Raw genomic sequence first — 19131 nt, forward strand, 5'->3', positions numbered from 1 at the left:
TATTACATAACAATAGATGTATGTAGTATAATGCCATCTATATTTGACATCTCTTTTGGAAAAAAAGAATAATGAAATGATAGCGAATAAAGTACTATCTCATTTGATGATGTGAACTTCCAACATAAGTAATAACACAGTTCTTTACAAAGTAAAGGTTAGATACATTTATATTATGGAAGTGTTGGTAGTGACTCTGTAGTTAAGGTTGAGATGAGTTTTGCCGTTGAAGCATGAATTCAGTCTCTTTATGTATGAAAAATATATCCTCCACAAAATTACTCCTCAGCACCTACTCCTTAAGTACAGAATTAATTTTCTGAGAATTTATAAGAAAAGCTGTTTGTTAGTTTAGAAAGTAAAATTCATTAATCATGGTTCCGTCAAGAAATTTAGTACCCAATATCAAAACTACTTCTTCAAGTGCTTGCTCATGTCCATTCCACTATAGGTGTGTGCATGACTCCATGCACGTTTACCCAAAACTTTTCTCCCCTTAGCAGATCCCATAGGGCCAGGTCCAGCGCCCCCTGGAGCCCCGCACACATGCAACAGTATATGAGGCACTGCCGGCCCTACTCCCCCTCAGTTCCTTCTTTCCGCCCATGATGGTTGCTGAAACTAGCCTTGCTCTCAGCAAGTACTATTCCCCTTGTTCAGATGTATTGATATTCTAAGTTAGTTAAGTAGTTGTTAAGTGTTGTTAAGAGTAGTTAGAGATAAGGTGAGTCCCTGCGGGGACTTCGAGTGGCCGGGCTATGCCCTGGTCACCGGGATTCAAGCCGTGTGCCTCCTGCAGGAAGGCCTTCCTGCTCAGCAACCCCCACGACCGCTGCCTTAAGTTCTTGGGGGAAGCCCACAGAAAGGAGAAGTGTAAGATCTCCAGGGCTTTTAAACCGAGGACTCAAAAGGACCGAGAGATCCGGTTGATAGCCTTGTTGATGGAGGCAGCACTCCGCCCAGCGTCCGAGCCGGCCCGCTCCACCTCGGCACCGAGCATGACCTTGGTACAGAGTGCACCGCCCTCAACTCGGCACTGCACAACATCGCCGGCACCAAAGAGGAAGAAGCAGTGTGCAGAGCATGGACACTCTCCTGTGCCATCGGTTTGGTCAGGGTCAAGTACGGAGATGCACTGGACCTGGCCTGTCGAGTCTTCTCTGGTGCCTGCATCTCCGGTCATGGAGCCTCCCCCGACTCCTGGGAGTGGGAGCGTGCCACTGCCGACGCCATCGACACCGGAGGCTTTTCACGTGGCAAAAGCCTTGTTGGCCTTGCCTACGCCACCTCCACACCCCCCCTCCGAGGGAGAAGGGGCCGGTGTCACAGGGGAAACCTGTGTTGGGTCCCCCTGAATGGTGGTGGAGATCCCCTGTAGGGGGAGGAAGATCTCCTGCCAGATGGCCTCCAGGGTAGAGCAGAGCCGCTCCCCCAGTAGTCGCTCCAGGTCAGCGTCGTTGAGCCGACCTGCTCCAACACAGGACGTGGAGTCCCACTCTCAGTGCCAATGTCGATCCCCGGCACTGGAGGCAGCGCATGCCAGGGGGCAGCACTGGTCAAGGTCTGCCAGGCAGTGCTCAGACAGCTCCCGTTCCAGATTCTGAGCACTGAGGAATTCGCCTGTACCTAGACGGCGCAGAAACCGGTTGCCGTCTGAGGACCCGGCACCAAGGAGTTCACCCGTACTGAGATGGCACAGAACCCGGTAGCCGTCAGAGGACCCAGCACCGCACAGTCCATGACACCGAACCAGGTCGCCAGAGTCCAGCTCGGCATCGAGGAGTTCGGAGCGGCACCGACCTCAGTCACCGAAGGTGTCTGCAGGGCCGCAAGGCAAGCGGCAGCAGAAATCATCGGTACCGAGATGACGTTCTGGTACCTCTAGCTACTCGGAGCGCACCTCCGTTCGTCGGCACCGCTTGCCTCAACATAGGAGCAGTGTAAATGGTCCCTCAAGGCTGAAAGGGGAAGAGGTTTTATTCGAGGTACTTCCTCATCCCCAAGGCAAAGGGGGGTCTGAGACCCATATTAGACTTGCATCTTCTAAACAAATATGTCAAATGACTAAGGTTTCGCATGGTCTCCCTAGCCTCCATAATCCCTTCCCTGGATCCAGGAGACTGATATGCCACCCTCGATCTCAAGGATGCATACTTTCATGTGTCTATCCTCCCCAGCCACAGGTGTTTTCTCCATTTCACGGTGGCTGGTTCCCACTACCAGTTTACAGCTCTATCCTTTGGCCTATCTTCAGCTCCAAGGGTGTTCACCAAGTGCATGGCGGTAGTGGCTGCCCACCTGAAACAAAAGATTGTGCAAATTTTTCCTTACCTGTACGATTGGCTGATCAGGAGCAGGTCCAGGTCCCAAGTGCAGGAGAGTGTAACCCTCACTTGCTCCATGTGCAGCAGGTTGAGACTGCTCATAAAAGAACTGAAGTCCACACTAACCCTAGTGCAATGCATAGAATTCATTGGGGCCACCCTGGACACTTCCCAGACCAGAGCCTTCCTGCCTCAGCCATGTTTCGAAGCGATGGTCTCTATCATCTCCCAGCTGCACCTATGCCCCACGGCAACAGCCAGGCACTGCCTACAGCCATTAGGCTACATGGTGGCCTGCACATATGTAGTGAGACTAGCTCACCTGAGGCTCAGACTGCTTCAGGCATGGTTGGCCTCAGTATATGTACTGAGCAGACACCCATTGGACCAGGTGGTCACAGTTCTCCTGCCCGTCTTAGCTTCCCTGAACTGGTGGCGGACTCCCAGGGCAGTGATGAAGGGCATTCTGTTCAGGGAACAGGTCCTGTCGGTCACCCTGATTTCCAACATGTCGGATGTAGGATGGGGAGACCACATCAGCGCCAGCCTAGGCACTAAGGGGCTCTGGTCGGGAGAGGAGAGGCTCATGCACATCAACGTGAGGGAACTGAGGGCCATTCACCTAGCATGCAAGGTGTTCCTCTGATTCCTGAGAGGCAGAGTGGTGCAGGTGCTGACGGACAACACCACAGCCATGTTTTACATAAACAGGCAGGGGGGAGTGTGCTCCTCAGCCCTCTGTGAAGAAGCTATCCGTCTTTGGGACTTTGCCGTGAGGCACGATTTCCACTTGACTGCCTCTCACCTCCCATGAGGGAGGAACGATGAGGCAGATAGCCTCAGCAGGTCATTTCTACCCCACCACAACTGGTCGTTGCACCCAGAGGTGGTGGTGGCTCTGATCTTCCAGAAGTGGGGCTTTCTGCAACTGAACCTATTTGCGTCGACCTGGAACACGAAGTGTCCAAGGTTCTGCTCACTCCAGGGTCGCAAGACTGGGTTGATTTCCGACTCATTCCTCATGAACTGGACATGGACCTTCATGTACATGTTTTCTGCCCATTCCGCTTCTACCCAAGGTTGTGCTGAAAATAAAGAGGGACAGGGCAAACGTTAGACTCATTGCTCCAGCCTGGCTGAGACAGCACTGGTTCAGCATGCTGCTGGACCTTTCAATCGCCCCACCCCTGGAGCTCCCGAGGCAGCATGACCTTCTATCCCAGGACCACGGTCGCCTGTTGCACCCGGACCTGGACTCCCTGCACCTCACGGCTTGGAGGCTCTGTGGCTGACAGAGGGAGAGAGAGCCTGCTCATTGCAGGTCTAGCAAGTCCTGCTTTACAGCAGGAAACCTTCCACACAGGTCGTGTATCGGACTAAATGGAGGTGGTTTACCTGTTGGGCGGAGTCCTGGGATATTCCGCCCAGCCTCTCGCCTATACAGGTGATCCTGGAGTACTTGCTCCAGCTAAAGCTCCAAGGTCTGGCGCTGGCCTCGTTGAAGGTTCACTTGGCAGCCATTTCAGCTTTCTATCAGCCGCTAGAGGGGAGATCTCTGTTCTCCCATCCCATGTCGGTCAGTTTCCTCAAGGGGATGGAGGGGCTTTATCCGTAGGTCCGTGACCCGGTGCCTCTCTGGGATCTCAACCTGGTCCTCTCGAGACTCATGTGGCCCCCCTTTGAAACCATGGCTTCATGCCCTCTGCTCCTGCTTTCATCGAAGATAGCCTTCCTGGTGGTCATTACCTCAGCCAGGAGGGTCTCCAAGATTAGGGCCTTGACCTCGGAGCCCCCTTATGCAGTATTCTATAAGGACAAGGTTCAGCTCATGCCGCATCCGGCCTTCCTACCCAGGGTGGTTTCCCAATTTCATTGTAACCAAGATATTTTTCTCCCCATGTCTTTTCCCAAACCTCACGGTTTGGAGGAGAAGAGGAGATGGCATTCGCTGGACATGAGACGAGCCCTGGCCTTCTACATCGAGCGTACAAAGCCGTTCCGGAAATCGATGCTGCTCTTCGTCACAGTGTCCGACTGGATGAAAGGCTCACCTGTCTCCACCCAGCGCATCTCCTCGTGGATTACATCATGCATCAAGTTCTGCTACGAGCAGGTGAAGGTGCCGCTTCCGGAAACCATCACAGTGCACTCAACCAGAGTTCAAGCCTCATCTGCAGTCTTCCTGGAGAGAGTGCCCCTGCAGGACATCTGCAAAGCTGCCACCTGGTCATCGGTGCATACCTTCACGTTCCACTACGACATCGTCCAGCAGGCGAGAGAGGACACGGGATTCGGCAGAGTGGTGCTGAGGGCAGCTCACCAGTAACTCCCACCCACCTCCGAAGGTATTGCTTGTTAATCACCTATCGTGGAATGGACATAAGCAATCACGTGAAGAAGAAAACGAGGTTACTTTCCAGTAACTGCTGTTCTTCAAGATGCGTTGCTCATGTCCATTCCACAACCCACCCCCCTCCCCACTGCCAGAGTTGGCAGAAAGAAGAGACTGAGGGGGCATAGGGCCGGCAGCACCTTATATACCGTGGCATGTGTGCGGGACTCCAGGGTCACCGAAGCCAGCCCTACGGGATCTGCTAAGGAGAAAAAAGTTCCAGGTAAGTGTGCATGGAGGCGTCCACACATCTATAGTGGAATGGACTTGAGCAACACATCTCGAAGAATATCAGTTACCGGTAAGTAACCTTGGGTTTTTTTTGCCCTCATAATCTCATTAACAGAATGACAGTCTCTTCAAAGTCCCCATATAGTTAAAACTTATGAAAATCTTATGCATTAACTGCATGAGAATATATATATTTTTGGCATATGGTATTTTTCTTTGTGTTATTCATTATAACTGAAAGTTTCTTCTTCAGCAGAGGCTGAAAGATAGAAGAGTCTACTAGAGAGAATTCCCCAAAATTGCCCCGTTTCAAAATAGCTGCCATCTCCCATTGTTCTCAGAGGGACTGAATCTGTACCTGTCCTTAGTTGGTAGCCAGTTTGAGAAGGGTATCATTCTCCCTTTACTCTTAGTGGAGCTGAGTGTCTCTGCCTCCTCAAATCAATTCTTTGGATAGATAAATTTTCTGTTATGAAAAATAAAGGAAAACAGTTACTAGTAATGAATATATTTTCAAAAGCATCAGATCTGTTCGATTGGGAGGCCAAAAGAAAGGGGAAACTAAGGTATGTGTGTGTGCCGGGCAGCATAGGAAAGTGCAAAAGAGAGGAAGAATTTGGGGTGAGGAGATGATGAAGTATTGCAGAGAGGTGCAAGAGGCAAGGGCAATTAAGGAGGGTCATGCACATAGGAATCTCTTTTAGAACCTATTTTATCAGCCTCTCTCTAGTTAACTTCGATTGGAGTGCTAGAGAGCTAGGAGAGAGTCAGCAGGCTAGTGCACTCTCCAAGGATGAGTCTACACTTTGGAGACTATACCAGTGTAGCTATGTTGAAGTAGTTATGCTAGCAGCCTACACCATTGGAAGGGTGTTTTCTGTCAGTGGAGGCAGGAACACCACCTTCCCAAATTAAGTTGGGTACGTCAATGGAAGCATTCTTCCATCGACAAAGTTGAGTCCACACTGGGGCTTAGGTGAGCATAGCTGTCGGTGAGGGGCGGGGATTTTTCACTTTCTGACCAATGTAGTTATGTCAACCTAACTTTTAAGTGTGGACCAAGCCTGAGGCAAGGTCTGTAAGTCGTGGGACTCATAAGTGCCTTAGCTGGCTAAAATTTAGGCCTAGTTTACAATAAATAGGTTGATCCATCTACATTGCTCTGGTGTGTGAAAAAACCACATCCCTGAGTGACATAGTTAAACCAAACTAACCCCTGATGTAGACAGCGTTAGGTTGACAAAAGAATTCTTCCGCCAACCTTACTACTGCCTTTCAAGGAGGTGGATTATCTGTGTCAAAAAGAGAACCCCTCCCATCAGCGTAAGTTGTGTCTACACTGAAGCATTGCACCTGCGCTGCTGTAGCATTTCAAGTATAGACAAGCCCTTATACTGCACTCAGTAGCAGGGAGTAACTTGCAGCAGATAAAGTCTGCTGTGTTGTAAGGAAGTTTGGAGAAGCAGCAACATAACCATCATGGCACTTTCACCTAGCCTACTATAAGGAAGCCTCTCCTGGCTGGCAGTCCAGTAGCAGATGTACAGCCATTGTTAGTCTTAACCTTTTATTTTTATTCATTGTTGTATATAATATTGCAAAGTAATTCCATGGAGTTATATAACCAGGCTTTCTAGAGTTGTTAAAATGGTGCAGTCCATAGCATCTGAGTATGATGTCTGATTATTTTAAAAACTGATTTAAAAAAAAACAGTCAAGTGTTTACTTTGTGAATCTCCAATATTTTAAATAGTGCAATTCAGTCAACACCGATATTAAGTCTATTTTCTGAATTCCTTCTATTGTTTGAATTGCCCTTTTTTAAAATAACTCATATTGAAGTTGAAAAAAATTTATTATTATCTTTGAGAATTCATAGATGAGGGTCCAGACAACTGCAGAAGGGCAAACTTGGTACCTGTCTTTAAAAAGGGAAACAAAGAGGATCTGGGAAAATATAGACTAAATCAATTTGTAAGCATCTAGACAATAAAAAGGTAATAAGTAATAGCTAACATGGTGCCACGCTTCAAGGTGCAATTCCAACCAGTAAGAGCTCGTGTCACCACTTGCCTCAGGTCACCGCTTGCCTTAGGTACCTTACAGTGCTTTGCTGCTGTAGCTCTCAGCCTGGAACACTTACAGCCAGTCTACAAGCGTGGAGGTCACACACTGAGTGTCTGTGTGCTAGACTGCTCTGGTTCAGCTGCTCTGACCTTAGCAGCCTGTCTACAACTCCACAGCCCCACTCTGGCTTTCACCAGTCTTGGTTACAACCAGCGTGGTGATCCCAACACACACCCAGTACCAAATTTCCCCAAAACTGCGTGCCTGAAGTGTCCAGCCCTCTCCTGGACAGCTCAGGAGAATAATAAGTTTTGTTGCTTCTTTAAAGAGACAAAAGTACATTGCAGCTTATTATCTTAACTGGGGTAAATACATCCATCCCTTCAAAGACAGCATTGAATTGGTTTCTAGTAAAGAATAAAAAAAATTAATAACAATAGAACATAGGTTAAGTGATCCATAGGTTAAGTGAAAGAAATAAAGTTAGAAAGATTACAAGCAAATAAAAGTGAAAACATGCATCCAAAAGTGTAAAACTTAATCTAGCAAGGTACAGGCTTTGTTCTAGGTGGTTTTGCTCACCAATCTTCCTTCTTCGAAGTCATGGCTGACTTTCCTGTGATCAGGACTTTCCACAGAAGTACAAGATGGTGACTTCACTTATCTTCCTAGGTGAAAAATCTTTTCCTAAACACATTTCTCACCTATATTCATTTCCCAGAGACTTTGACTCCCCTCCCTTTCTTTGAATGATCCATCTTTCTCAGCTTGCAAAAGATCTGTTCCCTTGTGTCTATACACTGATGGATGCCAAAGATGACTTTTGCCCTTGCTTATATCTTCCAAAGTTCAATGACCTAGTTTCAAGAGGCACAATGACCTCATGCAGTTTTTCCTTTCCTGTGGGCTTTCTATGCCCTGTATGTAAATGGTGCTTCCATTGTTTTGATTCCACCATGCTAAATTTACATAGAAGACAGGTAAATAGCTATAACATTCACTCCTGTCTAGCCGACACCTGTTTCTCCCTTTTGTTTGGACACAGACAGTAAAGCCAAATATCAATGGATATCCATAATTCCCTATGTAGTGTTCATACATTTATTTTACAGTGCTATTAGTCACTAGTGTGTTATAGGCTTTCATAAAAGTTCTCACTTGATAAACATGTATAATACAGTAATATTGTATACAATCAGTTGCTTATTATTAGAGGTTCAGACGGCCCCGTCTGTAAATGGACCTTCATTATTTCTGACTGATAACTGGGCAGATCAGAGAAGTAAATACACATTCCTTTGTCTAGGACAGACCAAGTTACCAACTCCCTTTTGATATGCCTGGCTTACATACATTTTAGTCATCATTCCAGAATAGATCCATAACCCTTAGTACACACCACATACATACATCCCGTAAGAATATTAATGATCAGTGAATTAATAGTTTTCCAATGACATATGACATCTTTTAGATACAGATTATAACCATAGTGAGTTGAGGTACACTGAATTGGTCAGACCAGCTGAAACTCATTACGTCATAGCTGTGAGCCCTTTCCTGCCATACATTTTTATGATATTGCAGTATGATATGTTCTGAAATTTTTTTCAGCTATTGATCTCATAAATAATTTGCTGCAAGTGAAAATGAGGAAGCGCTACAGTGTGGACAAGACACTAAGCCACCCCTGGTTACAGGTAAGGCTACAAATGTCATGTTTTTTTTCCTTCTGTATGCGTATTTAGATTCTAAACATGAACAACATTTTTTTATCTTTAAACAGTAGAATCTGGCTAATTCTGTAAATTTGATAATTTTCTCAATCCCAGGCAATCTTTTCCCTGTGCACAGAATATTGTTTATTTTTAAGGTAGCAAAGTTTCGTATTACTAAGACTTTATTACTTTTACAAAATGTTCTACTATACAGTACACCAACTAGTGTATTATGAAATACCATCATAAAAATTAAGCTCGTCAAACTAATTCAACAACATACCTTGTGATGCAGAATCTGTTTTTTAAAATCCTGATCTTAAACCTATTATAATTGATTGATAGAAAGACATTCACTTGAGTGTGCTTTGGATCAAGTCCTAGTCTGCTTATTTGCACAACTAATGGCAGCAGTTTTCCCATGCATCAGTGTGAATTAGCGAAGTTCTACTGTGTCTTCAAAGAGAGTATGTCATTGTTATTTTCAGTGAAAGGAAATTTTGCAGGTGTTAAAGTAACTGTTCCTACACTTTATGTCGAACAATACTAGTTTCTCACATTAAGTTGTAGGCTTAGCTATCCAATGGAACTGTCTTCCAGTCAGTTATGTGTTGAGATTTAGGTTGGAAGAAGCCAAAACCCATGGCAGGTAAAAATACAGAAAGCTAAATGGATGCAGGCAGTGGTTGTGCATTGGGTCCCCTATCTCAGAGGTTCACCATTCAGGGCCTGATTCTGCAAGGTATTGAAAGTCTTTAATCTTCCACTGAAGTCAACAGGCATTCAGAGGGATGCCTGCCAGGCACCCTTGAAAGGAAGTTGAAAATGCTCAGCATCTCACAGGAACATGCTGTAAGAGTGGCATGTGAGGGAGCCAATTGGGTTCATCATAAGCCTGAAGTATTGGCATGTATACTAGGAGCTGCTAGAATTTTCTGGTATGTAGGCTTTGGTTTCAAAGTTTTATCATTAGTAGTCATTAGGCAGTGAGTATCCTGGACATAGGTACATATCTTCAAATATTCAGGGAGCAAACTCTTCTTTTACTCTCATTCTGTATAAGGCTCAGTGGTAAGTAGCTTCTTATACAACCCCATGATTGTGATGTTTAATCACCTCTCACAAATATGAAGTGTACACACAGGAATATTTCTGTCTCTCTTCTCCTATCACCAGGGTCTAGATGTTTTTATGTACTACTTTAGCTTCTGTTTGAATGACAAATAATAATAAAAAAAAAAAACCACAGCAGTGAATGTGGAGGTGCTTGGTTTGTAGCAAGCCTTTAAGGCACTACTCTTAATTATTACTGAATCTGTCATAGTGTTCAGTTGTTTATAGGCTATGTAATTTTCCCAAACCCCACTTTCCTTTTAATTGACCATGAATTACTCTTTTTCCTCTCTCTTATGAAAAGATATCCACATTGGTAATGGAGCTTCTTCCACCTTTGCAAATATCTCCCTTAAATATCAGCATTTCCATTAGGAACCAGTATTCTGAATTAGATTTTATGTTTTGGGATGTTTATCTCAACCCACTAGTACCAGTTGCCCTTTCTCTCTCGGCTGCAAATCAGACACACTAGATTTCCTGTTTTAACAAGTTTAACAATAAAATTCCCAATGTCTATTAATCTAGGTTCTTATATTGCCCTCATCACCATAGTATTTGATCACCTCCCAATAATTAATGGATTTTTCTCCATACACTATCCCTGTAGACATAATGATCCCCATTTTACAGATGGGGAACTGTGGCACCACGTAGATTAAGTGACTTGCCCAAATCCTACAGGAATCTGTGGCTGAGCTGGGAACTGAATCAAGGGCTCTTGAGTCCCAATCTAATGCCCTCTATCCCCTTTCTACCCTTACAATTAATTGTGCAAATAACTTCAAGGCTACTTTTGAACCCTAGGCAGGTCTGTATTTCTACCTGAGCAAATTGATGCTTGCTTAGGGTTTGAAAATCAGAGCCTCATGTCCAAGCGGGCCCCTGATGTTGTCACCAATTATGATACAATGAGATTGTGAAACTCTTGTTTGTCATGCATCTGATGTGGTATGTCAGAGTATAAATTATGTGGGATAAGGAAAAAGCTTGGTGTAGTCCCCCATGCACTATATACCTGGTGGGAAGAGTTTGCTATCTGTACTTTCTTTTTCCCTTGCAGTCTTATTCAAATGCAATAAAAGCCCATAGCCTGCCACTACAGTCTATGTAAAGCCTAATACAGCATTCTGGAACATCTCTGTACTACTCCAGTGATGCAGTATATGATCACACAGTCTAATCAAACGAATTTACTAAACAACCCAATGGAAAAAAAATGATAACCATCAATGCAGTCTAATTTCCTGTTATAGTAATTACTCCAGTCAAAGGGAACAATATAATAGGAAGGCAAAGCATTTAGACAGCAAAGCTGACTGGTACTTCTCATACTATTGGGAGAGAGATTACTTCTTTTTACAAATACTCAAACTAATATTTCCCCTTTTGTTTTTTCATGCAGGACTATCAAACTTGGTTAGATTTAAGAGAGCTTGAATGTAAAATTGGAGAACGTTACATCACCCATGAAAGTGATGATTCACGATGGGAACAGTATGCAGGAGAGCATGGTTTGCAGTATCCAGCACATCTTATCAATCCAAGTGCTAACCACAATGAAAATACAGAGCCAGAGGAAGCAGAGATGAAAGCCCTCAGTGAGCGTGTCAGCATCCTTTAAGTTCCATCCCCTATAATCTGTCAAAACACTGTGGAATTAATAAATACATAAGGTCAGGTTTAACATTTGCCTTGCAGAACTGCCATTATTTTCTGTCAGATGGGAACAAAGCTGTTACACTGTTACCACTGTTGATGCATTTGAGTTGCCAAGACAAATCAACAGAAGCATTTTTATTTTGTGTGACCAACTGTGTTGTATTAACAAAAGTTCCCAGACACACTAAATTTGTTATTGTGAATAATTCATGTATTAAATGCATTAAAACCTGTCTCCGCTGTGCCTTTGCAAACTAGTGTTTTTCTTACTTGAGCCTGATCTGGGTAAGAGAGAACCTTTCCATACTGATCTCTGTTGTGTGTGCACCATTAGTAATGTAAGTGTAAGCAAACTCTTGAAGAGTAGATTATTACTACTGTTCTGTGAACAACTTCTACCATTTGGATAAAGGGTTTATTTGGTATGGAAAAATATATTGAAATAAAGATACAAAAAAGCATGAAAGTAACAAATTACATAATACTGTACAGTTTCAAGACAGATGCGCCATATGTGTATTTATAGAAACCAGTGGTTCTGAACCTATTTACCAGAGTGGGCCACATATGTGGCTCTCTGTGTTATGTGGGCCACCTCCACACAATATATATACTATCTGTATGGCCCTGAGGATGTCACGTGGGCTGCAGCTGTGTGCTGATTGGGCCGCTGAGGTTGAGAACCACTGATATGAACACAAACGCACACACCCAGTGCAATCTGCTCTAAAGCCTAAATGCCTTAGTAATGTAAACTGCAGTATACGTCCATTGTATTTCCCCCATTTCTTAAAACGTTCTGCTCTAACATGTAAATTCAGAAGCTGAACAACATGTTGCCTTTGTGCATGTTTTCAATAAAAGTCTTGTTGAAATAGGTCTGTTTGATGGTGATTCTTTTAAAATTATCCTGAGCTGATTTTCCTTGGTTGGGTGGGACTAGGAGCATCATGCAGATTATTCTTCCGGCCTGTGGGTCTGGGGTATATGGAACCACTCAGAGAGCCCTTCCTTGTGGGAGCTGGAATGTGCCATCTGCAGAGCAAGGATGAGTTTTATAGTGAAAAATTACATTCTTCTTAACAAGCCATGGCTATCTCTGTGAACACTTGGATGATCTAATATGATCTAATATACTGAGTGCAGTCTGATTTGGAACATGCTTTGAGAGCCTGGTTTTTGCACCAATTAAGTTGGTGGTATCTTTGACTTCAGTGAGCACAAGAATGGGGCTTTTCTCAGGATCAGAAGACTGAGGAAGGGACACTCTTGGGGGTGTTTGCTTTTCCTTTGTGTTTAACTCTTTCAATTCAGCCCACGCAGTCCTTCCAATTTTAGGGCTCGATCCTGCAGGAATGCACCCACTCAGGTACTTAAAGTAAAGCCCTTTCATCAGCCTACCACTGTTTACACCGAGAGTTAGGTTGGTTGAACTAAGGAGTTGTCTTCACTTACCTTGGAGATTTGGCGGCAGTTGACCGGAGTTATGCAAACTATGCAAAAAACTTGCATAACTCCCGTTGACTTCTGTGCTTTTGTTCTGCGCACTGTCTTCACTGCACTGCACCGCACCAACGGAAACCGTGTTCCTGTTGATGCAGCACTACGCCACTTGAGAAGGTGGTCTTAATACGACAATTTCTGGATCGACTGAGCAGTTCTTCACTGACCACTCAGTCGATCCAGATAAGTCGATCTGACGGCGGCGAATTTGCCGCTGTCAGTGAAAACATAGCCTAAGTCTCTCAGGAGTTTGAATTTGTTACATCCCTGAGAGACATAACTATGCTGCTGTAACATTTCAATGTAGACCAGCCCTAAGACATTTTCTCCACTCCACATTGTTTCATGCCCAAGATTCCTGCATTCTAATTTATGTGGGGGGGTCCCTGCAGAGCTCCATTGACTTCAAGGGGATTACATACATCGCATTGCAGGAGTGGGTCCAAAACTAGTATTTTGAATGGTATGCCTGATTCTGAAAGCTGTTTCAAGATACAGCTTCCATTTACTCCAGTTGGAGTTCCACACAAGCAGGAGCATACAGGATCAGCTCAACTATTCTGAAATAAAACAGTAATGCTCAGGTTATTTCTTTTAGTTGCTAAAACACCAGATAATCCACTAAATTAAATCTTGTGTCTGCGCATCTGAAATTTCAACTATGAAGTATCGTACTGGCATTTGGCCTGTGGCTGTTTATGGAGGGAGTCCCTATTTGTAAGCCCCTCCTATGAAAAACTATAGTTGAGAGGAAACATAAATAAGGATTCTATTACAGCAAATGACAAACAGTTTGCAAGACAATTTTCATGAGAAATTTAATTTAAACCAATCTAAAGATTCTGGGTTTGAAACATTTTGCATGTTGGGCTATTGCTCCTCATTCATTCCCACTCTGAATGTCATCTCAAGTGTAAGATTTAAGATTAAAATGAAGAACTTTATGGAAGATCCTGTTGCTGTCTTCATCTTGCAAATCATATGAGCTGCATGTGGAAATATAAGCCTGGAAGGGATCTTAAGGTTCATCTAGTCTAGCCTCCTATACTGAGGCAGAACTAAATGTACGTAGGCCATCTCTGACAGGCATGTGCCTAATCCGTTCTCACAGTCTCCCTTGGAAGTCTATTCCAGATGTTAATTACTCTTATAGATATTAGGAAAAGCTTTCTAAGTAACCTAAACCTCCCTTGCTACAGATTAAGCCCATTGTTTTTTGTCCTACCTTTACTGGACATGTTGAACAATTGATCACTGTTCTCTTTATTACAGCCCTTAACATACTTGAAGACTTATCATTATGGCCCTACCAAATTCACAGTCCATTCTGGTCAATTTCACAGTCATAGGATTTTTAAAGTAATCAATTTCATGGTTTCAGATGTTTACATCTGAAATTTCACAGTGTTGTAACTGTGGGGGTCCCAGCCCAAAGGGAGGTTGAAGGGGTCATGGGCTTGCCACCCTTACTTCTGTGCTTCTGCTGGTGGGGGCACTGCTTTCTGAGCTGGGTGGCTAGACAGCAGTGGTGCAAAAGTGAGGGTTGCAGGGTATAGGGAGGTCATTACTTTTTGTGGGACAGGGCCGGCCTTACGGGTGGGTGACCACCCAGGGCCCATGGTCGGGGACACCGTGGTCTCCCATCTCCACAACCAGCCTAAGGCCCCTGAACACTGGGCCCAGAGCCAGGGAGGACAGGGCAGGGGGCGCCCTACCTGGGGGCTCCTACCGTGCACCTGGCTCCAACTGCTAGTCCCGTTGGGGCTGGGAAGAGATAGAACTTCCCCCTCCCCTGTAGGAGTCGCTCCCAGGGCTGGGTCAGAACCATCTCCCCCAGCTACAGGAAGCGCCATGACTGATGGCTGGGAGCCTATTTCTGAAAGGCAGCGCAGAAGTGAGGGTGGAAAACTCACAGTGCAGCTACGGAGTTTCTGGCAGCCAGGGTGGTTCCTGGAAGTGGGTCTAACACAGCCACGGGAGCAGCCCCTGCAGGGGGAGAGGATGTCCCATCCCTCCCCAACAGGCTGGGACTAGCAGATTTCATGAGGGAGATAAGATTTTATGGTCTGTGATGTGTTTTTCATGGCTGTTAATTTGGTAGGGCCCTACTTATCATATCCCCCCCTCGGTCGTATTTTCTTAGGACTAAACAGGCCCCATTTTTTTAACCTTTCCTTATAGGTCAGGTTTTTCTAAAGCGTTTATCATTTTTGTTTCTCTCCTCTGGATTCTTTCTCCAGTTTCTCCACCTCCTTCTTAAAGTGTGGTGCCCAAAACTGGATATACTATTGCAGTTGAGGCCTCAACAGTGCTGAGTACAGCAGGATAGTTACTTCCATGTCTTACATACAATGCTCCTGTTAATACACACCAACATATTAGCCTTTTTGACATCTGCATCACTTTGTTGATTCATTCATTTTGTGATCCACTGTATCGCCAGATCCTTGTCATCAGTACTACTGCCTAGCCAGTCATTCCCCATATTGTATTTGTACATTTGATTTTTTCCCCCCTTCCTATGTATTTTTTTTTCCTGCCCTACATGTATTTTAGGGACCTGTACTGCTAAGATAGAACAGTGATACTCAGATATAGCAACTTCTTTAGTAGCTACCTGGGGTTTACTAACACTCCCCATGGTATGGTTATCCTCTCACAAGATCTTTTGTCCCTCAGAATATCTTTCTGGGGACTTGCCCTTTAATTTTTGCCAGACACATAAAATGACCGTTTTGATGACCAATGCTGCCACTTGCTGTAGCACCTTTTCTATCTGCTAAGTATCCTCATCTCCTCTAGTTTTCCTTTTTTATTCTCAAGGAAAAATGAGTATGCTCTCCTATCTTCCTTTCTTATCTCTGTTCTCTCTATCTCCTTCTCCAAACTGTCTGAAATGTGTGCTGTCAAGTGGTTGACGAGCAGCGGAGGTTGGCAAGAGGGTAAAGCCAAAATCTCTGTTGGATTAAAAAGATTGATTTTTTAAGCGACGTTGACCCTACATTTTTATGTGGTAAATAGATTTCATAAAACTAATCATGAAGTGGGAATTCTTTTGAGTAGTTCCTGTAATTATGGAAAAGAGACTTCTGCATTTCTGGCTACCTACATAACTGGAGGATTACGGTGAACATCAGGCTTTTGACATAGGTAAAATGATATATGTTTAAAAGCAAATCCACTTAACGGTGGAGTGGCTATTGATTTATGATTAGGAAACCTACAATATTGTTTTGTAATTCTGGAAGTGAAGCCAATTGACTTGAGTTTGGGATAAGTTTCTTTTCATCAGTGTCCTATAGACATAGTTCAAAGACTGGCTTCATAAATTTTCATAGTGAGTGGTGATCTAGCCAAAGCTACTCTATTGTATGTCTTGCCACTGAGGCTTAATAGCGATTGAAGCCTTGGAGGCCAGGGTCTTCTTGGAAGAGCAATCCATGAGAGGCAGGGAATTTTTGTAGTGTAACTTGTTTATTTACATTGTTTACACCAGTCCTTGAACATAGGTGGTCACAAGCAGCACACAGGTAAACTCCTCTTTCATACATCTCAACCTCAGCACCAATAGCCAGTTCCCAAGGACGAACTCTGTCCCAAGAATTGACTCTAATTAGAGAGAATAAGGCAGAGAACAAACTCCCTTGCTGCTTGCAACAGCTTGCTAAAAAGTAATCATCGTCAGAAAACAACAACAGAGCACTTCTTCAAAGACTGAACAGTGCTCATTCACTAAGATAAGGAACTTGAAAGACTATGAGTAACGGTGCCATCTGGTGACTCCTGCCAAAACAGTATAGCATAAATTAAGAGTTTGCTAAGTACAAGACCTTTGTTGATAAGCATGTATTTTTTCTCATGTACAACTGATGATAATCAGAGAGGAGGACTTCAAGGGTTACTAATACTGTCTTATTTAAAATATTTTAGCAATCTGACATCTTAAATTACTCCATTTTAAAAACTCTCTATTTTTTTCTAGCATAGAATAAAGTTGTAACTGATGTAAAATCTTTTTTAAGTGTTCCTAACTAAAACATCTAATTCATTTATCATCTTTAAAAGGTTAAAATGTAAACTTTTAAAATTACAATTTCTGCGCAGGTTTGAAAACAGAGCTGAACCAGGAGTATAAATAAACCATTTTCACAAGAGGGTTTCTTTCAGACTAGCTACCAAATATGAGGATATGAAAAGGAATTTGTGTTTTACTAGAGGGCAAGTGATACTTTTTTTTCCCTGTGCCTCTTTATTTGAGCTGTGGTGCTTGCCAAATATTTTAAGGAACTTCTTGTTCAAATATTTATTGCTTTTCATAAAAGAATCTGCCACTATCCAACATATATTGAAATTTTCCCTGTTGCTATTCAAAAATGTTACCCTGTGAAATCTGAGCTGTTTGCAATTCAGCCAGACAGCCTAGTTCACATGTTCCTCATGCCCAAAGCCTGACAGTCTACATGGAACCAAACCTTGCTCCTTTAAAAACACCAGCATCAAAATGTGCTGAAGCAAATCTGGGCTGCATCATCATCCTTCAGGCCCCCATCTACTCCAAGGAAGGAAAATGGAAGGCAGCTCCATAGCAGTGTCCCTAGTTCTGAGGCAGGTCCTCAGTGGGGTCAGGGCTCACTGTGTGTGCAGTGGGGAGAGGGTTGCTCTGCATCTAAGAGGCTGGTTACTGCTACGCGTGAACATCAACCATGTGGGGAATCCATTGGCCGTGTTACCTTTTCCAAACAGAGTCCCTCCATGCTACATAAGCCCCTTTAAGTGAGATTCCATTATGGAGCAATCCAAAGTGCTTCAGGGCACCTCAGGGTCAGGCCTTTTTCACCTGCCTAGCTGCAGCCTCTCTTCCTCTGATCCTCTCTTTTAGCGACAGCTATTCCAGATCCCTTTTTTCCTGGCTATTTTCACTTCATTTCCATCTTCCTAAAGATTGTCAGGAGCACCCTGGGCCACTCAAACTTCTGAGCCCTCTTTATCCTCCTGTTCCTCCCCTTACTCTTAGCTTCTTCCACCAGCCACACTCACAGATGAGACAAGTTGCAAAGCTGTTTGCAGGTATTCAGGAAATACAAGTGTCTCCATATTTCAGCCTCACCTTGTATACAAGCATCAGCTGCTGGGTTTATGCTAATTCATATGGGAGTATTTAAGCTATACTCACAGGTGAATGCAGGAGCAAATTCAGTGCTAACAATAAACAAGTGACATGCTATGTAGACTTATATTAGAGTGACAGTTGCCTTCTATACAAGAAAAAATATTGGATTTTGTATATGAAACACTGACAGTGTCAGAACAAACAAGTACCTGGGGGAATCCATTGTTCACTGAGGTTTTCCAGCTACAGTGACATGCAAGCCTAGAGGAAGAGCCCATGTTTATACGGCATAGTGCAGACTGTTGTAAGTATTAGGGTAGAAATCCAACCAGTGGTGAAGGACTAACCCAAGACCATCTATGTTGCATCATAATCAATGGAACTAGAGACAGAGGGCCCAGGTTCCCTGGAGGGGCTATAATAAGAAGTCACCAATGGAACAGGGAATGTGGGGAGTTAGGTGAGAAACAACTAAACCGCATGGACAGAGCAGTGCATGGTGTTTAATAGAGATCTGCTTGTTTAGCTTAACCTGAATTTAGCTTCACTCTTTTCAAGTGAAACATCCACTATATCTGGCTTACAGTGAGGTTTGTGGGGAGATGATGCCCATGGTAGCAGCACTAGAGCTGAGTTCTATATCTTTCCACATGCCATCGCAAGAAACTTCATTCCAGCCTTTTGTAGCACAGCATTGGTGCAGGCCAGGTTAGGGGGTCTCAGGATCTGACGTTGTGTGATTCCAGTATCCCTACAATCTTGGCCAAGTGGTGCCTCCCTGGTTTCCTGCATCCCACATGTACATGGCCTAGTTATTCTAGTTTTATTGAGAGTGAAAGTCACTTTACTATCTCAGCTGCAGTCACCTTCAATGGACTTCACTTTACTCTGTCTGACCTGCAGTCAGTACAGCATTGGTGATATGAAACTGAAGCTAGTGACCCTGAATCGCACACTCCAAACCTCATTCCAGCTGTAGCTCCGTAACCTAAATCCGAGCCCTACTCATAT

General features: G+C 44.0%; 1 protein-coding gene across 1 annotated transcript in view; it reads left to right on the forward strand.

Moving 5' to 3' along the window:
* PRKD1 (protein kinase D1) overlaps positions 1-12368 on the forward strand; it is a 274425-nt gene extending 262057 nt beyond the window's left edge. Inside the window, exons 18-19 of the mRNA XM_067534536.1 lie at positions 8629-8714; positions 11251-12368. Of these exons, the coding sequence (XP_067390637.1) occupies positions 8629-8714; positions 11251-11469 (305 nt within the window). The 3' untranslated portion in view covers positions 11470-12368. The remainder of the gene's footprint in view (positions 1-8628; positions 8715-11250) is intronic.
* Positions 12369-19131: the final 6763 nt, after the last annotated feature.

This window comes from Emydura macquarii, unplaced genomic scaffold (genome assembly GCF_026122565.2).
Source record: "Emydura macquarii macquarii isolate MOO-44397 ecotype Brisbane River unplaced genomic scaffold, CSIRO-AGI_Emac_v2 contig_374, whole genome shotgun sequence".
Taxonomy (NCBI): Eukaryota; Metazoa; Chordata; order Testudines; family Chelidae; genus Emydura; species Emydura macquarii.